Source organism: Mesoplodon mirus (genome assembly GCF_964341445.2).
Source record: "Mesoplodon mirus genome assembly, chromosome: 16".
NCBI lineage: Eukaryota > Metazoa > Chordata > Mammalia > Artiodactyla > Ziphiidae > Mesoplodon > Mesoplodon mirus.
The window spans coordinates 66,543,032-66,564,203 of record NC_138992.1 but is presented as its reverse complement, the minus strand read 5'-3'; the positions used below and the strand labels follow the sequence as shown (position 1 = coordinate 66,564,203).

Below are 21,172 nucleotides of genomic sequence, written 5' to 3'. Positions count from 1 at the left end.
CAACCCTTAAATCAGTTTACCTTCTACCAATCCCCTACCTCAGAGATCTGTAAACCATAGCTCAGGAAACAAAGGTAGCAAAAAAGAGAATTTTGAATGGTAAGGCCAGGGATGCCCCAAGGAAAAGCTTTTAAACAATCATTTCAATAGATAACAACTATTGAGCCTCACTATGTGCCAGGAACTAAAGTAGACCCTGAAGATTCAAAAATAAAATGTAATTCTTAGGAGATGGAGATGAGTGTCAATAGACAATTATAATGCAATCAGGTAAGTATAACAATGAGTATAGTACTTATTTCAGTAATTATTTGAGGATTATATGAGAACACATGCAAAGCACATACCACAGTGCCTAATATACATGATGCAGTCAATAGTTTTAATTTCTATATTAGATCACAAGGTTTTGTAATCGTTGCCAGGCTGCTACTGTGATGCTTTCCCTTGGCTATCCCTGGAAAGAATCATGGTCCCACACGTTTATCACAGTATTATTTACAATGAAACACTGGAAACAATCTAAGCTTTCAACAAGAAGAGAAGGGTTAAGAAAATTACAGTCTATGTACCTGACAGAAGTAATATGCAGCTATTAATACTGATATAAATAAGTAACCTATGATGCCTCATTTATACAGTAAAATATGCATGATACAGGAAAATACCAGGAAACAAATCTAAGTATTGTAATTACAATCATACCAAAAAATGCACGTATAAGACAAGTACTTAGCAATTATAGGTGATATTCCCCATTTCCATAGTTTCTAGACTTTTTACATTATTAAAAAACTTTAAAATATATGTTGAAAAATCAATACAAATACTGTGTTAAACAATCATTTAGGTTTTATATAACTTATATAGTCCTTTGAATTTTAAGAATCAAGGTATATTAAAATTTCTATATCATATATCAACAATTCTATTGCACATATACACCAAAAGACATGTATAATAATATTTATAGCTACATTCTTTCTTACATCAAAAAAACTGGAAACTACCTAAAGTGCATCAGAACAATGGATGAATTAATTTAAAAATACCTTTCCAAACATAAAGAATAGGAATATTAAAAGTCTATTTGTTATATTGGGCAATATGTCTGTTCAAATGTAGATATAACCATCTATCTGTTAGGGTGGATTTGAACAAAGTAAGAGAATTATGTTCTTTTCCAATTTTTGGAGGGTATGGGTGTATGTCTGGGGGTGAGGAGGGCTTGTTATGCTTTGATTCTTTGACCACAGGATGATGAGAATGATTTGCCACATGAATCTGTCCTAAAAATAGAGGTAACATTTTACCACAAATATCAGACGAAATTACATTTTGAAAGGTAAAATGATTTTCTGATGGTGACCCATTTCAAATGGCTGTGTTATGGTCAAAAATTTTTAAATAATTCTGCAAATAACAGCTGGAATTCTAATAATAATAATAATAACAACAACAAACATTAGCTAAGTATTTATTAGGTACCAGGCCCTTTGCTAACTGCTTTATGTGCACAATCTCATTTGATCCTAATAATAACCCCGAGATTATCATACCCACTTTACAAATAGAGAAACTGAGACTTAGAAGTCACACAGGAATAAGTAGTAGAACCAAAATTTAGTATCAGATGTTCCTACTCCAGAGCTCTAAACTCCCTCCTAATAAGAATAAATACCACAGGTAACATTTAAAAAATATAACGGCTCTATTGACATATAATTCACACACAACCTACCCATTTTTAAGTGTACAGTTGAGTGTTTTTTAGGATATTCAGAGTTGTGTAGCCATCACCACAATCACTTTTAGAACATTTTCCCAGAAAGAAACCCTGAACCCATCAGGAGTCACTCCCACTTCCTCCCCCACCCCATTCCCAGCCCTAGGCAACCACTGATATACTCTCTCTGTCTCTCTAGGTGTGCCTATTCTGTCATTTATATGACTTTTCATATAAGTAAAATAATACAATATATGGTCTTTTGTTTCTGGTTTGTTTCATGTAGCATAAGATTTTCAAGGTTCATCAATGTGGTCTGTATCAGTACTGCATTCCTTTCTATTGCCAAGTAATGTTTCATTGTATGGATATATCACATCTTACTTATCCAGTGTCTAAGTTGATAGACATTTGCATTGTTTCCAGTTTTGACTACTATGAATAATGCTATTATGAACACCTGTGTACAAGTCTTTTGGGGTTTTTTTTGCGGTATGCGGGCCTCTCACTGCTGTGGCCTCTCCCGTTGCGGAGCACAGGCTCCGGACACGCAGGTACAGTGGCCATGGCTCACGGGCCCAGCCGCTCCGCGGCATGTGGGACCTTCCCGGACCGGGGCACGAACCCGCGTCCCCTGCATCGGCAGGCGGACTCTCAACCACTGCGCCACCTGGGAAGCCCACGTGTACAAGTTTTGTGTGGACATGTTTTCATTTCTCTTGGGTATACACCTAAGATTGAATTGCTGGGTTATATAGTAGCTCCATCTTAAATCTTCTGAGCAACTGCCAGACTTTTTTCCCAAGCGGCTGCACTATTTTACATTCCCACCAGGACTTCTTTGCCCACCATTCTTAATATCTGTCTTTTTGATTACAGGTATTAATCTAGTGAGTGTGAAGTACTATCTCACTGTGGTTCTGATTTGCATTTCCCTATGGTTAATGATGTTGAGCATCAGTTCATGTGCTTAATGGCCATTTATATATTTTCTCTGGATCCTTTGCCCATTTTTAACTGGGTTGTTTGTCTTTTTACTGCTGAGTTCTTTATATTCTAGATGCAAATCTATTATTGGATATATAATATGCAAAATGTTCTCATTCTGTGAGTTGTTATTTCACTTTCTTTTTTTTTTTTTTGCGGTATGCGGGCCTCTCACTGTTGTGGCCTCTCCCGTTGCGGAGCACAGGCTCCGGATGCGCAGGCCCAGCGGCCATGGCTCACGGGCCCAGCCGCTCCGTGGCATATGGGATCCTCCCAGACCGGGGCACGAACCCGTATCCCCTGCATCGGCAGGCGGCCTCTCAACCACTGCGCCACCAGGGAGGCCCTCACTTTCTTGTTGGTGTCCTTGCAGCACAAAAATTTGTTTTTACTTAGCTACATTTCTGTTGCTTGTACTTTTGGTGTCATATCTAAGAAGATTTTGCCTAATGCAAAGTCAAGAAGTTTTATGCCTATGTATTCTTCTAAGAGCTTTCTAGTTTTAGCTCTCATACTCCAGTTTTTTTATACATTTTGAGTTAATTTTGTATTTGGTGTGAGGGAGAGGTCAAACTTCATTCTTTTGCATGTGGATATCCAGTTGTCCCAGCCCTGTTCATTGATAAAACTATTCTTTCCCACATTAAATTGTCTTAGCATCACAGCTAACATTTAATAAATAATTTCAAACCAAAACCAAAAAACTATTTAGAAAATAATCAAGAGCGTCATCCCCACACCACCCACCACAACCCTCCCACACACAAAAACAACTGAGGGAAGTTATTTTCAGTCCTATGAAAGACAGTGCATACTTACCCCAATTACTGGGAGCCCTATCATCAATCATAATTAAATAATAACTTTTTAAAAACCACTAACTGGGCTTCTCTGGTGGTGCAGTGGTTGAGAATCCACCTGCCAATGCAGGGGACGCGGGTTCGAGCCCTGGTCCAGGAAGATCCCACATGCCACGGAGCAACTAAGCCCGTGTGCCACAACTACTGAGCCTGCACCCTAGAGCCTGCGAGCCACAACTACTGAGCTCGCGTGCCGCAACTACTGAAGCCTGCGTGCCTAGAGCCCGTGCTCTACAATGAGAAGCCACCGCAATGAGAAGCCTGCACACCGTGACGAAGAGTTGTCCCCGCTCGCTGCAACTAGAGAAAGCCCGCGCGCAGCAACAAAGACCCAACGCAGCCAAAAATTAATTAATTTATTTAAAAAAAACATTAACTGGTATTGATATATTTTGGAAGGTAGAATGAAGTGAAAGTTGGAAAGTTAAAAAGAAAGGGATGCAAAAAAAGGAAGGGGGATGCTCAGAGAGAAATTTATAGCTTTAAATGCTTATATTGGAAAATAAAAATTTATAATCAATAATCTAAGCTTCTACTTAAAGAAACTAGGAAGTTCAAATTAAACCCAGAGGAAGCATAAGGAAGGAAAAAGTAAAGATAATAGCAGAAGACAAAGAAAATGAAATGAGGAAAACAATGGAGAAAACCTATAAAACCAAAGCTGTTTCTTTGAAAAGATCAATAAAACTGATAAAACATTAGCTGGACTAGTCAGCAAAACAAGAAAGGCACAAATTGCCAATATCAGAAATGACAGAGCTATAGACCTTGAAGACATTAAAAGGACAGTAAGGGAATATTATAAACAAGTTTATGCCAATAAAATTGATAACTTAGATGAAATGGACAGATTTCTTAAAAGGCAAAACTAACAAAGCTTATTCAAGAAGAAAGGAATAACCTTAAGAGCAGTCTATTAAAGAAATTAAATTCATAGTTAAAAACCATCCAATAAAGAAAACTCCAAGCACAGATGGCTTCACTGGTGAATTCTACCATTTAAGAAAGAAATAATATCAAAGCTCTTACAAAATCTACCAGAAAACAGAAAAGGAGTGAACACTTCCCAACTCAATTTTCTGAAGCCAACATTACCCTGATTAAACAGTCATTACAAGAAAACTACATATCATTATGCCTCATGAATATGGTCACAAAAACATTCAACAAAATATTAGCAAAGGGGCTTCCCTGGTGGCACAGTGGTTAAGAATCTGCCTCTCAAGGCAGGGGACGTGGGTTTGATCCCTAGTCAGGGAACTAGATCCCACATGCATGGCGCAACTAAGAGTTCACATGCCACAACTAAGGAGCCCACTGGCCGCAACTAAAGGAGCCAGCAAGCCACAACTAAGGGAGCCGGCAAGCCACAACTAAGGAGTCTGGGAGCCGCAACTAAGGAGCCAGCCTGTCGCAACTAAGACCTGGCACAGCCAAAAATAAATAAATAAACAAAAAAAATTTTTTAATGGATTATAAAAAAATAAAGAATCCAGCATGTGACATTGGTTCAACAGTCAAAAATCAATCAATGAAGTTCACACTATCAACAAACCAAAAAGAAAGCCCTTATGAGATCATTTCAATAGATGCGGGAAAAGAGCACCTGATAATGTTCAACATCCATTCACAATACTATAAAACCATCAATAAACTAGGAACAGAAGGGAATGTCCTCAACCTGACAAAGGGCATTTCTGAAAAACCTACAGGTTTGAATGCTTTCCGCCTTAGACCAGGAACGAGGCAAGGATATCCACTCTCACCACTCTATTCAACACTGAATTTATAGCCAGTGCAAAAAAGCAAGAGAGGGCTTCCCTGGTGGCGCAGTGGTTGAGAGTCCGCCTGCCGATGCAGGGGACACGGGTTCGTGCCCCGGTCCGGGAAGATCCCACATGCCACGGAGCGGCTAGGCCCGTGAGCCATGGCCGCTGAGCCTGCGCGTCTGGAGCCTGTGCTCCGCAACGGGAGAAGACACAACAGTGAGAGGCCCGCGTACTCCAAAAAAACCCAAAAAAACCAAACTAATACTACCAAGTGCTGGAGGAATACAAAATGGTCCAGCCAATCTGAAAAATGGTCTGGAAGTTTCTTATAAAGATAAGCATATACTTACCACATTACTCAGCAATCCCACTCCTAGGTATTTACCAAAGAAAAGTGAAAACATACGTCCACACAAAGACGTGTACACAAATGTTTATAGTGGCTTTATTCATAGTAGCCAAAAACTAAAAACAAACTAAATGTCCTTCAATTGGTTATGGAATTTTTAAAATGTGATACATACATACAATGGAATAATACTCAGCAATAAAAAACAAATAAACTACACGCAACCAGACGGATGAATCTCAAAAGCACTAGGCTAAAAACTGAAATTGACAAAATTTTTCTGTGAAGGGGAAAGCTGGTAAATAGTTTTGATTTTGCAGACCATATAGTCTCTGTCACAACTATTCAACTCTGCCATTGCACTGCAAAAGCAGCCACAGACAATATGTAAACATGAGTGTGGTTGTGTTCTGATAAAACTTTATATACAACAGGCAGTGGGCCTGGTATGGCTCACAGGTACGAGTTTGCCAACCCCTGTGCTCAATCAAAGAAGCCAGACACAAAAGGTTAAACTATATGGTCCCATTTATATGGTGATATGAAAAAGGAAAACATATAGAGACGGAAATCAAATCAGTGGTTGCCAGGGCCTAGGGGGAGAGGTAAGGGATTAATTAGAAAGGGGCACAAGGCGACTTTTTTGGAATGGTGGAAATATTCTATATCTTGATTGTGGTAATGGTTACGTGACTGTATATATTTGTCAAAATTCACATGCCTGTATTCCTAAAAAGGGTGAATTTTACTGTATGCAAATTATGTTTCAATAATCCTATCTTAGGAAGGAAGGGAGGGAGGGAGGGAGGGAGAGAGGAAGGAAGGAAGGAAGCAAGGCAACTGGCCAGCTGGCTATTCCTTGGTCCCCAATTCAATAAATCAAAAGAAAACATTTTTTGAGACAATCAAAAATCAAGGAAATTTAAACACTGACTGGACAGTTGGTGATACCTTAAAAATTACTGTTCATATTTTTTAGATGTGATAATGGTATTATGGTTCTTTTTTAAAAAGAAAAAAAAAACAGTGCTTACTTTTAGAAATACATACAGAAGTTCTTACAGATGAAATTATGTCTGAGATTTATTTTAAAACAGTCCATTTGAGATGGGGTAGGTAGAAATGTACTGATAATTATTGAACCTGGGTGGCAGGTAAATAGGGGTTCATTACATTATTCTTGCTACTTTTATGTGTTTGAACATTTCTACAATAGCCAAGTTGGGTTTTGTTTTTTTAAGAAGGAAAAAGAAGTGCATGAGAAAGAAAACAAACAAACAAACAAACATAAAATAGAGATTATGTACTTAATATCTACAGAGGTCAGGTAGGTAAGAAAGTGAGATAAGCCAGAGTGATAAAGTCTGGGGCCAAAAGTACTCACATCAAATTTTTGATAAAACACATGGGGTCCAAACATACGTACTGGCAACCTCTCTCTTGAAACTGTGAAGATACAGTTATACGCTTGCACATATCTTTATAAACAATGTATACCCAATGTGAAAAGAGGATAAATGTAAAGTGAGCTGTTTCCTAGAATCCAGAAAATACTGAGGTATATAGTAATCATAGTCAAAACACAACAACAAAAAAACACTGTATATTATCTGGTTCTGGGACAGTCACTAGCATTATAAACAAATTGGCCTCTAATTTCACAATTTGTCTTTAGTTGTTAAGGATCATATACATAAGTTAAATGAGAAAACAGGAGAAAGAAAGTGATAGGAGATTTTTAGTAATATTATAGCAGAAAACGTAGCTGACCATATCAGGATAATAATCCATCTTAACTAGGCAGACTGATAAAGAAAAATATGTACCTAATATTAACACTGGAAATAGTTTCATAAGAATATTATCTGAACTTTCTTAATCTTAGAATAGCTTGAGTGGAGATATTATCTAAGAATAAAATCAGAAAGCAACTATACCCATGGTTTTCTTCATAATATTGTAGAATACGCCACCCTGCTGGAACATGTGAGGAAGCCCCTTTGCATAAGACCACACATCTTCTCCTGTAAAATAAAGATACAGTATTAGCAACTAACAAGAGAGTTCAACCCAGGCTTGCTTTAATATGGATTAGCCTTGAACAGAGATCGCAAGGCAGATCTCCTAAGTGAGTGATGCAGTCTGGTGTAATACAACATACAGGAAGCGATATGGAATGAGGGAACATGACTGGAAAATGCATGGTCCATCTAAAGATGGCAGCCATTGCCAAGTGCTGTCATGGAAAAGTAGAGGCCCAATGTTTCAATATCAAATGGCATTTCAAGAGAAGCCAGAAATCCAGGTTTTTAATGTTTAATTCTCCCCCCTTTTTTTAATGTCTTCTATCTATCTATCTATCTATCTATCTATTTATTTATGGCTGTGCTGGGTCTTCATTGCTGCGCGCAGGCTTTCTCTAGTTGCGGCGAGCAGGGGCTACTCATTTTTTTTTTTTTTTTTTTTGCGGTACGCGGGCCTCTCATTGCTGTGGCCTCTCCCGTTGCGGAGCACAGGCTCCGGACGCACAGGCCCAGCGGCCATGGCTCACGAGCCCAGCCGCCCCGCGGCATGTGGGATCCTCCCAGACCGGGGCACAAACCCGTGTCCCCTGCACCGGCAGGCGGACTCCCAAACACTGCGCCACCAGGGAAGCCCGGGGCTACTCTTCATTGCAGTGCATGGGCTTCTCATTGCAGTGGCTTCTCTTGTTGCGGAACACAGGCTCTAGGCGCACGGGCTTCAGTAGTTGTGGAACGTGGGCTCAGTAGTTGTGGCTCACGGACTATAGAGCTCAGGCTCAGTAGCTGTGGTGCACGGGCTTAGCTGCTCCGCGGCATGTGGGATCTAACCCGTGTCCCCTGCATTGTCAGGAAGATTCTTAACCAATGCGCCACCAGGTAAGTCCTCCCATTTTTTTTCTTTTTTTTTTTTTGCGGTACGCGGGCCTCTCACTGCTGTGGCCTCTCCCGCTGCGGAGCACAGGCTCCGGACGAGCAAGCTCAGAGGCCATGGCTCACGGGACTAGCCACTCCGCGGCATGTGGGATCTTCCTGGACGGGGGCACGAAACCATGTCCCCTGCATCGGCAGGCGGACTCCCAACCACTGCGCCACCAGGGAAGCCCAAGTCCCCCCATTTTTAAATGTAGGAACTAATTCAAAAATGTCTTTAGGGGCTTCCATGGTGGCGCAGTGGTTGAGAATCTGCCTGCTAATGCAGGGGACACGGGTTCGAGCCCTGGTCTGGGAGGATCCCACATGCCGCGGAGCAACTGGGCCCGTGAGCCACAACTACTGAGCCTGCGCATCTGGAGCCTGTGCTCCGTAAAAAGAGGCTGCGATAGTGAGAGGCCCGCGCGCTGCAATGAAGAATGGTCCCCGCTTGCCACAACTAGAGAAAGCCCTCGCACAGAAACAGAGACCCAACACAGCAAAAATAAATAAATTAATAAACTCCTACCCCCAACATCTTTAAAAAAAAAAATGTCTTTAAAGCTGCATGAGTCAATACTGGACATATTAAACAAAATACATATGAAGACTCAATCCAGTTCAAAGTAAACTAGTATGCAACTGTGGACTAGAACAACAGAAAAGGTTATAGAAAGATACTATGTTTTTAAAGTAGAATATAAAAAATATATTCTATATTTAGGTTAAAACTAATAAAAACAGATGGAAAGGGCTAGGGAGAAAAGTGAATAGGTAGACTGAAGATAAGTAATTAATGTATTTTGTTGTTGCTAAGTTGACTTTTTTTTTTTTTTTTTTTTTTTTTTGTGGTATGCGGGCCTCTCACTGTTGTGGCCTCCCCCGTTGCGGAGCACAGGCTCCGGACGCGCAGGCCCAGCGGCCATGGCTCACGGGCCCAGCCGCTCCGCGGCATATGGGATCCTCCCAGACCGGGGCACGAACCCGTATCCCCTGCATCGGCAGGCGGACTCTCAACCACTGCGCCACCAGGGAGGCCCTAAGTTGACTTTTTAAAACAGAAATTTAGGGGGGAAATGACCTATTGATGAGATTTAGAATAAACATTAGAAGCCCACAAAATAGCTGTAAGCAACCCACTATTTCACAAAAATGTATTTTTCAAGAACATCCTTTGACAGTGCCTATTATCAATAAGAAGTTTCAAATAAAAAGTTAAGAACGATAACCACTGTTCAAGAAGTTAATAAAGAATGGAAGGAACATAAGAGTTACTTTTGGTTTGTGGAATATGGTTATTTTTGTTTCCTTATACTTCCATTATTTTCTAATCTGATAATGTGTATGTCCTGCTTTTACAGTCGGGACTTTTGAAAGTTCATTTTAACAAAGGAAGGTTAACTTTTATCTTTCCTACTAGAGGACTACACTATTGAATCTGAGCTTTGAATGGAGGTTATTGATGAAGTGAATTAATCATTACGTACCTACAATCTCTCAGAGCTCTAACCCCTTCCCACACTGATAAACAGAAATGTGAATCTACATGGCAGTTGGCTGAAGTTGCTCAGTATATCAGTTTAAAGTACACAAATTTGAAAAGCCTTGGCACTTAACGTTTCAGTTAACTAGAACTTTTACTTACACATGAACACTTCATTCACTAATGATACAGTACTACTAGAATTGCCAAAACTTAAGGGTGAATACAGAAATTTAATTAAAAATTTTGAATATTAATAAGAACTCCTGCACACAGAACGTTAATAACTTCTGACAGAAGTTCTGACTGCTGAATTCATCATTAAACTTTATTTGGATAAATTACTTCTATGGTGGTAATCTTTCAGTTATTATTAATGTTATCTTAAATGTACTTAGTATTTTATAAAACACTCTAGGATATCATTTATCAAATACTCTAGAATATCAAAACATATCAAAAACGTAGGTGGTAGCATTTAATTTTGGGGGTCAAAATCTAAACGGGTGCCAAAATAGTAAACTCCTCAGAACTGACCACCTAAGTACTAGTAAGAAAAATGACGTTTCTTAATATTGATACTTTACAAACCCAACTATTCCTTACTTAAGCAGGCAGAACTCTAAAAAGTAAGAACTCTATCGAACTGTTTATCAACCTTGTGTTTTCATTATCTACCTAAGAATTATTTTTAGCCATTATTTTCCTAATCTGCCTCGACCATGATATTTGCATACTACAGATACACTGTTTATCTGTTTACGTACTATATGTATATCTGTACTTTTTTCATTAAATAGAGTAAGATTTATTTTACCCTCCCCCAAGAATCAATTTTCACCCCCTTCAGACCTATATGGCCCCAGTGAGCATGGATACTCTATTGCTTTAAGAGAAGGATAGATACCACCTAAATCTCTATTGTCTACCCAGCTCTGAGCAGGCACTTCACATAATTTCGTTTTCTCCTCCTAACTGAGCCCAATTTTACAGAAAAAGAAACAAGCTCAGAGAGTTTAAATAGTTCTCGCAAGATCAAATAGCTAGTAAGCGGCAAAGCCTGGATCTGAATCCTGTGTATCGTTCCACAGCTTATACCTTTTCCACTGATACTAAACCTCTACTAAAGGTCAAATCATGTTACCACAAATTTGGCAGAACTATCCATACTCTCTTCTTATAGAAATCCATGGCATCAACAACTGGTTGAAAGAAAAACTAGGCAAATTATTTCCTTTGGTATATACACACTTCCACTGAAGTCATGTTTGTTGCAAACAGAACCAAGAAAAGGGATCAGGGATCAGGAAGCAAGGATTGTGGCACTGCACAAGTCCCCCATCAGTCACAGATGGCTCTCTGCTACATTTCTCTCCATTCCTTCTACAACTGACCTGGTTCAGGCCCATCTCCTGCCTGAAGCACTGCCACCGCCTCAAAATTGGTTTTCCCTCTAATCTTACTCTCCTCAAATCTCTCCTCCGTACAGCCTTCAGAGTTACACCTTTAATGGTTCCACCTAACCATATGGTAAGTCCAAGCTCCTTTCTCACAGCATAAAAGGCAGCCGAAGATTCCTTACCCTTGCTCCTATCTCACAGCTCTCTCATCATATCCTAACTTGATTTCTACAAAGCAACACCACCAAATTGCTCCGGTTCCCCAAAGACCAGTAATAGCTATGTATTCTTTAAAACTCAATTTAGGTGTCACTTCCTCTAGGATTCTTCTTCAGTGGTGGTTAGGTAGGTACCCTCCTTAATGCTCCCATGCATATGCACACCACAGCCCTGATCACACTGCAGGTTCACTCAGTTTACTTTTCTGTTTCCCCTTCTAGTCCAGAAGCTTTTCAGAGGCAGGAAAAGGTCAGTGGCCTATTTCACTTTCTATTCCCGGGCCTGGCACAATGCTGGAGAGATAGTAGCTCTCAGAATTCGTGAAATGAATACTAGCATAAATGAGGTTTTTTCTTTTAATAATGCCTGAGAGATGTCCGTGAAAAACTTAATTGAAGCAGCACAACGACAACTGCTCTTTAATGTTATATGGATAAAATGTTAGCTAATGGTACCATCTGTACCTCTTCATGAATCTAATAAAACAAAATCATAGCAAAAACAAAGGTAAAGGCTTTTAGGTACAAACTTGCAGTCACAAAATAAATAAGTGACAGGGATGTAACATACAACATGGTGACCATACTTAATAATACCATATTTGAAAACTGCTTAAAAAGGGGGGAGGGGGAATTACTCTTCTACCATTTCATTGGAAAGCAAATTCTTAGAGAACAGGACTAGTTTGGTCAAGCATCTAACAAATACTATACTAATTCATATTTTTCTGTTAGTCTCCAATTAATTTTGCTTTATAATTCAACTGTTTCTTCATAGTACAACAGCAAAATACTTATAGTGAACATACTGCGTATATGTATAAATGTAGAAAAAAGTCTACACCACCACCATAGGTAACCTCTGTTCATACCTCGTCTTCCTCGAATCCTTCCTAATAGTCTTCAGTTCCCTCACCTGAACAGTAGTTACTATATATGGCAGTGATATTATGGATGTTTTTTTCTTTTGGTTATCTAATTTTTTTCCTCTTTAATAAGAGGTAATTTTTTTAAAGTATGTTAAAATTAAACATTTAAAAAATATCATTGTTTTTCTAATTTTTACTACTAATAACAAAATCATGGGTTAAAAGTGAGTTTAAAAGATCATCGTTCCAATTTTCTAACTTTAGATATTTAAAAAAGCAATTTGAAGTTTCAACGAGTAAATTTTAAAATCTAACATCTATATGAAATATATTATTAAAAAAACAAAACAAATAAAAAATATATTAAGTATATTATTAAGTTCCCCCCCAAAATACCTAAGTTAATTCTGAACTCAAGTTCCTATTACCATAAAATAAACTGACCAAAATGTAAATTTAAAGTAGGAAAATGGGGCCGTTTCTACTAGAAGAATCCTAAAGGTATTCATTAGCTGAGAAAAATTGTTGCCATCTCTCCACCCTTCCTGTAGATCCTCCCATCTAAAAATGTATCTACCTTATCAATAGTCAAAACCATTTCTAAGATAGGCATGCTTGTTTCTCTCCTTATACTCAGTCCCTTAAGTGTCTCTTAGTGTCATCATCAGCCATTAAAAGATATATTTATCTCACACACACACACACACACACACACACACACAGAGTCTGATTCTCTCTGGGGAGTGCAAATGTTAAAGAGAACTACTATATTCTACTTTATACATACTTGAGTTCTTTGAATTTTTAAAAATAATATTATACTTGAAAAAATGTGAAGTAAAAAAGAAATAGAATCGATGTTTAATTAATCTTCAAAGTATGATATTATAAAATCACCATTTACGACATACATATTTATCTTAAGATACATCTATACTCATTCTTTTTTTCAACTTTATGACAGCTCCCCCATTAGAAATATGCTGTCTACAAATCAACTGGAAGGGTTACCAGAGAGTATGTTAAGAATAACAGATGCATTAAGTTCTATCTAGATTTGAAACTGTCCTTCACCCAATATTTGAAGAAAAAATTCAAGATGCAATGATATTCAGACCCCAAGTCATCTTAAAAATAAGTGTTTGAATATCACGTGTGATTTTGGAAAAGCCCAAGGCAGTTACAACATCAAGAAGTACTACGAAATTATAAAATATTGTGTAATTTAAAAATGTATACTAAAAACTCATACAGTTCTTTGAGAAAGACAGAAGTTATATAAAAATCACACAAGTTTCTCAACCCCTGAAAGGATGCTAACCTTTGTAAGTGGGTTAAATATCTCACAAATAGCCTAATTCCATTACAGCAACTCTGACAAAGTATGTATAAAACTGACAAACCGTTTTTCACAAATCTGTCTTTATCTCTTAAAAGAGAAAATTAACTAAAAAGTTAGTGGAATACAATATTAATAAAAAAGAAATTAGCCTAGTATTTATGGTGGATGATGTACTACTATCTATCATATCTACCACAAAATAGAATCCACAAAAAACTGGTCTATAAGAAAATTTAATTACATATTTTGCAATGCTAGAGTTAGAGTCACTCACATACTGTACAAGTAATGAAGATAACAGTACATGCTTGTTGAATGAATGAATGCAGATTATATTATTTTTCAGACTGAAAAAACTGTTTAATAATGTCCAAGTGGTCTGGATAAAGCAGATTAAAATCTGTGAAATATTACAGGTAGAACACTGTTATTTCATTTTAAACTACCATTGTTAGATTCAAAGTGACTAGTTCCATGAACTGAGCAAAAGACTGATGTACTCAGCCTTGTTGGTACAAATAATAATAGATATAAATTCTATTTAATAAATATCCTACTTAAAAACAGAAAGGCAACACACACGTCCCTGGCTATCAAGAAGTCAGCCTATTTAATGAAGACACACAATCCTATATCTATATATCTATATATCTCCCCCATACTTTTATAGCTTTCATCAACAGATCTCCAGCTTCCTTTTCTCTATGTATAAAAATTATAAATGAAAACTATATAAGTATGGGAGGCCCTCAGTTGAGACCCTGCAGGTAAGTTTATGGAGGGCAAGGACCATGTCTCATTCATCTTTGTACCTACAGCAGTCTCTAGCTCACAGCAGATGTTCATTTTGCTGACATAATCTGCATTCATTCATTCAACTAGCATGTACTTGGCACCTAATAAGTGCCAGGGCCTGTACTAGGTGATAAAGTATTCATCGGTGAATGAAACAGGCCACTGTCTCTGCCTCTGTGGAGTTTATAATGGGGGAGGCAAATGAGTAAGTAAACCAACAAACAAGATAATGAAAACTTGTAACAGGTGCTAAGAGGGAATTGAACAGGGAGCAGTAATAGAGTGGTTTAGCAAAGGTCTCTCAAACCCTTAGATAAGGTGGTCAGGAGACAACCTCTTTAAGAAAGTGGTAAAGCCCTAACCTAAGTGAGAAGGAGGCAGCTATCTGAACAGCAGAAAGCTTGATGAGGTATTTTCTAAACCAACATACCAGCAGCTTGGCTCACATTTGGTAATTCACAAAGTTATTTCTGCACTTTGAAATTTGCAATTTTCTAAATAAACCACCGTTTTCCATTTTCCAGCCCTCTCCAATCTAAACATCAAGAGTTCCTCAGCACTCTTTACATAGGGTTGTGTGTACTTACTTAGCTAACCCCAAATTGACATTTTTACAAACCTATCACTTTTAATTAAGAACATCTTCCAGGGAATTCCCTGTCAGTCCAGTGGTTAGGACTCTGCACTTCCCCTGCAGGGGGCATGGGTTCAATCTCTGGTTGGGAACTAGGATCCCACAAACCAGGGGGCCAAAAAAAAAAACAAACAAATCTTCTACGTAATTCAAATACAGTTATGAGAGAATTAGAAGTAGAAAACTAATGTTTATAGGGGAACTAATACAGGGCAGGCACTGTCTTAGTACTTTAAAGCAGAAAGTCTCTCAAGAACCACCACCATAAAATTAGCAAAACACTCTTTTTATGCTTAAATTTTGTGCCAGGAGTAGAAGGGGGAGTCTTAAAGAAATGTGTGGGTTTGTAGGGGCAGCAACATAAATGCTGGAGGTGAAGAGGGAAGAGATCGTAACAAGAAGACGTTATCTTGGTCAACTCATTGCAGTCCACAGTCCAGTACTCAGATATTCAGGTTCAGAAACCTCAATCCAACCTCAAAAAGTGACTAACTGTAAACGAGAATTATATTTCAGTAATTTTCATTATGAAACATATTATGCTGGCCAGACTTTTAGACTACTGATCATAATCTCACCCGTGCCAATTTATTAATCTACATGGAGAACACAGCCTTCCAAGTGAATATAATCCTCACCTGCACTCTCACCTGTATTATCAATACTTAAGTCAGGAAGCTAAATGAGTGATCAGACTAGATGCTTGGTGACTGTGCAATCAGTAAAGGGATTCAGATCTTTGAGCCAGGCCACGATGAGGACTGATCAAATATTCCTGCCCCTCAATTGAGACTACCTTTCTAGTTACCAGAATTTTCACGAACCCCAGTTGATGTATCTTTCCCCCTTGTATAGCAGTGTATAAACATTGCCAAACTCTGCTTTTCAACTCTTTTTCAGTGTTCAGTGCTGACCATCCATTCCATTTCTGCTGACCCAGCCTTTCTTTGGATATGTTAATGTCATCTATTTAATTCAATCAAAAAAAACATTTCAAAGTGCCCACTCCCTGCTGGGCACCATACCAGGTGCTGAACATCCAAGGTTATATATGAGCCACATGCTCTAGAGTTCCTCTTCTATGGAGAAAGACCTCTTTTACTGTTTTGACCTGGGAGATTGTTGGATTTCTTAGAAGTGCCTTCAGCACATATCTAAGTTTATCCATTCTGTTATGAATGATGTTATTAAATTTTCAGAGTTCTGGGAGTACTTTGCTGTTGCCCTATGTACCAACTACAAGGGGTATCTTGTGTATAGGAGGCAACTGAAGTACTACTGGGGAGTTAAGCAGCTCGCCTGAAATCACTAAATTAACAAGTAGTGGAGCTGGAATTCAAATTCTAGGTCTTTCTCACTCCAAAATTCACAATCTTTTCCTTTATTCCACACAGTCTCTAAGAAACTAAAAACTCTTAAGAGACAGAAAAAATGCAAAGTGCCTAGCTAGTACATTTCTTGACATAGCCCCCAATTCAATGACTATGTCTGCCAAAATAAAGTCAGCAATATTAAGTTATAAATTTGTATAGGGCTTTTAGATTCCCTATTAACTACTAGGCCCCCAAACTTAACAAGCCAGAAATAAATAATCTTCGTTTTGGAAGGTCAAGGGCCAATTCACTGATATTTAGTACTCTTCGAAAACACAATCAAAACCCAGATCACTTTTCCAGTTGAAAGCTCTCATCTCAGCAAAAATAAGGCCCCTTTCCTTCTATTTCAAGCCTTAATAAAGCATATTAACAGTAATTTAAAAACAAAGATTAGTCAATAAAAATAACGTAAAAAGTACACCATTGGATTATTTCCCAAATCATCTAAAGCTTTAAATCATATATTTGATTGATAATATATTTTCCTTTAATTTGTGTTGAATTATTAAAAAGAAATGCTTCTTAAGCAACCCCATTAATATCTACCTCGGTTCCTTATGTTCTCATCAGTTATAATAGTTCATTACAATTCATGGCAAAGAGTCACCGAGCAAGGAAATGACTTAAACACAAATCCTAATGTACAAATAAGAAAAATGTGATGAACTGGGAAAGGGAGAACAGGAAATGGATGAGAGAGACCATTAGGTGGGAGTACAGTGAGCATATAAACCCAGAAACTGCAATTCATCAAACAGGAAGTCCTGAAATCACATGACACGCAGGAAAATGAAATTTAAAAATAAATGAAAAGGGACAAGGTGGGCAGGCTCAATAGAGCCAAGGGGGAAAAAATGAAAAAGCCTTTAAATGGATCCATTACAAGCCTATTTTTAAAAAAACAATTACAAGAATACGTTATATTTAAATAATCTGGTGACAATTAAGGGACTACTTTCACTTTCTTAGTTACGTTTTCCTAATATTTACTCAACAGAAAATCACACTAACATCTATCCACTGTCAAAAGACTAAAGACAATAATTTTCTTCTAAAATATATAATCAGATAGTTTTTAGGATGACCATTTTTTTCCATGAAGACATCAGAAAAACTCAGCATATTACATTCACAATTAAGAAATACTGTCTGAGTTAAACTGATCTTACCCATTAACGTTGCTAAAAGACACAAGGAGTACATTTCTTTGTCAGCTTGCTCCTGAAGCTCCTTAGATGACAGTTTACCAGTGACAGCACTCTCTTCTTGTTTCACAGCGTGGGCCGAGTGTGCTGCCGAAGACTGACCCCCTTCGGCTTTACTTTTTAGAATCTCTATTGTAATTCTGTCACCATGTTGTAAAGGAACGGGCTCCTTTTCCATTCCTGCCTGGGGTGGCATTAACTCTTTAGGAGGAAAGCCATATCGAATACACTGTAAATATGGAGGAATGTTGAATTCTCTGGCTATGCTTTCCTGAAGTTCAAAAAACGTTGTTGAAGACTTAAGTGTAACCATGGACTGTCGTCCATCATTAGTTGTTATTCGGATCTTCTTCTCCTTAGAAGTGGTTGGTGAATAGGGAGCCTTGGTAGGGGTGGCAGGTGCAGAGGAAGGACCATCACGAACGGTACTGGGAGAAACAGTCCTGGGCTGCCCCTTTTGTTCTTGTTTTAACTTCTCTGTTTTCCGTTTCTGCATTACAGAAGCCTGTTCCGTAATATTCTGTTGAATAGTTCTTTCAGTCTTACTCATGTTTAACTCCTCCTTGTGCAAAGTTTTTGTTTTCTGTCCGGTAAGAATAATTTTAGTTGGGAGCTGGGACTCCGACTCTTGTCCTTGTACGTCTCCAACCCTTTGGGCATGAGCACCATCTATATTTACAGGAGTATAATCATCAGGATTCTTTTTGGCAGTCTGATGCAATATAGTGTGGACAACTTTCTGAACTAGGATTTCACTCCCAAATTCACCTGGAAAGTGCTTGGTAACAAGTTTCATGGCAACGTCGTAAACATTACTATTCAAAGACGCATCACTTTCATACTGGAACCAATATACTGTTTCTCTGACCACTCTTCCACCCCATTCCAAAGTAATAGGAAAAGCTTCTGGTAGATTGTCATACTCTTTACCATCCCAAAAATGTTTGAATCCACAACCACATTTGCCACCAGTGGACCTAGCATTAGTTCTGTCCCCATCCAAATACACAATAGACCCATCTCCTCTGACTCTTCGCACAGATGTGCCATGGCACCAATTACACGCTGTCAGGTTACTCAATCCGTAGTCTGGTACCAGAACATCCTTCACTGAATCATATGAGCAAACCAAATTGTTCAAGGGAAAGCTATAATTTTTGTCAGGCCTCAGCTGTCCATGAGTACTTTTCGCCAGGTTATACAGTTTCCCTCCCGGAGCCAACCACTCTGGAGGAACATGAAGTTCAGAAAGGGCACCACAGAGCAAACATTTGTGAAGGCGATTATCCATTACTGCTTTTTTAGCAGCTGCTGTGACTTCTTCAGGCTGAACTCCTATCACCCCTGTCCTCCTGTAGAAATACTGATGGACATCAGCCACCAAACTAGGATGGATACCGTGTATGTCCATAAAGACTTCTTCCATAGCAGCAACAAGCCTAAGTAAGTATTTATCCTGCAAACTTCTGTCTCCTCCAATAACACAACCACCGTCCTCCTCAAGTTTGATGTACTTCTTAATGAGGTCCTGAGGCACACCCCATGCTTTAGGAAGCAAATTCATAGGCAGTTTGGGCAAAGCAGCCCCTTTTATGCCTACCAAGGGGATATAATGGTTTCTACCAGAGCTACTCCAGGCAATACAGATGGGTTTGTTCAAATGACCATCTCTCCCAGTGCACTTCTCTGCAGGGATGAGCCCTGGCAGAAAGGTGGCTGAATAATCACCAGAGCTTCGCATGCCACTGAGTGAATCTAACAGAATAATAGGGCGATGCAGAACGTTGGCAAGGCCAAATATGTGGATGTTCCTCAGGCCCAAGGGGACACCCTCAGGTGGTACAAACAGAGGGTCACACTCATTGATAATGTCCTCCCACTCAGCAGCATCAATGAAGTCATGGAACAGGGCTTGATATCGGGCCAGGTGCTGCTGAAAGTGCTGTTTAAGATTCTCTCTCAAGGCATGCCAGAAGAGCTCCCGGCCTACTAGAGCCCGGGACACAGCATGCACCAGGCAGTGTCCATCCCCGTCCACATGCACTGGAATAAGGCATTCCTGACTTTTATTGGCCCGCTTGATGTCCTCAAGCGTGTCATGCAAATACAGGAGGCTTCCGGAGCGGTCCTTGCCATAGCCCACCGTGTTCACATGCTCTGGTTCGATGAGGAAGGCGCGGTCCCCCAGTAAAGCGCAGTCGAACAGCTCGCCCTGGTTCATGTCCCGGAGAAGCTTAGCCCGGCCTGTCTGCTTGTCCATTCCGTAGCGAGCTAAGATGGGCGACAGCAACTTGCAGTGGTAGTTGGAAAGGCCCATCACCTTTACCAATTCCGTGTTCTTCTTGGGTGCCCCTGTCACCCCGAGCAGCGCGTTCCGCAGCAGGTTGTGCAGCACTACGTCCGGGTCGGTCACCTCCTCCACCCCCAGCAGCTGTTGCTGCTCGTGCCGCTGTCCGCACTCGGTACACTCGATGCTGACAGAACCGGAGGCCGGGAAGAACAGACGCGCCTGGCACTTCGGATCCGGGCAGCTCCCCGAGAGGATTCTCCGGTCTCTCCGCTTCGAGAGCACTCCCGGAGCAGCCGCCGCCGTCGCCGCCAGGGACGGCGGAGTGTGCGGAGCCTCTGGGGGAGGAGGCGGCGGCGGCAGCGGAGGCGGCGGCGGCGGCTGAGACATAGCTCTCGGCTCCCGAGTCTCGCTCCGCGTCCCAAGCGACCCTCAAAGGCTCATAGCCAGACCCCCGCCGGCCCGACTCGGTCTAGTCCAGGCCCAGGGCGAATCACTTTCCTTTCCCTACCAGCTCCTCCTCCTCCTAAGCGAAGGCGGAAGCGCCGGACGTTGTTTCTCTTCTTACTTCTCCACTGCCGAAGCCGTTGCCCCGAACGTAACGGCCGCCACCCTAGCCCGCACTCACACTCACTCGCTCTCGCTCTCTCTCCCTCAGACACACATACACGCCCTCACTGAGACTGCGCAGGCGCACCTTTCGCTCTGCCCTCTGGGAATTAGAGTCTTCTAGCCTCTCTCCTGGCCATCAAGTGCTAGGATCCTGGGTCCATAAAGAATTACAAATACCGTGAAGCCAAGCGGTTCGGCGCCTGCGGAGAGGAGGAAGAGGAAGGCACTCGAAATGGGAGCAGAAAGGCGGAGAGTCGCTCACGTTGCCTGCCGGGAGTTGTAGTTTTAACTGTATGTCTTCTGTCGTCTTCCCCACTCTGGGGCCCA

General features: G+C 40.0%; 1 protein-coding gene across 1 annotated transcript in view; it reads right to left on the bottom strand.

Moving 5' to 3' along the window:
• VCPIP1 (valosin containing protein interacting protein 1) overlaps positions 1–20,992 on the bottom strand; it is a 28,160-nt gene extending 7,168 nt beyond the window's left edge. The window contains exons 1-2 of the mRNA XM_082601873.1: positions 17,911–20,992; positions 7,629–7,715 (exon numbers count right to left, since the gene is read on the bottom strand). Coding sequence (XP_082457999.1) covers positions 7,629–7,715; positions 17,911–20,623 — 2,800 coding nt within the window. The 5' untranslated portion in view covers positions 20,624–20,992. The remainder of the gene's footprint in view (positions 1–7,628; positions 7,716–17,910) is intronic.
• Positions 20,993–21,172: the final 180 nt, after the last annotated feature.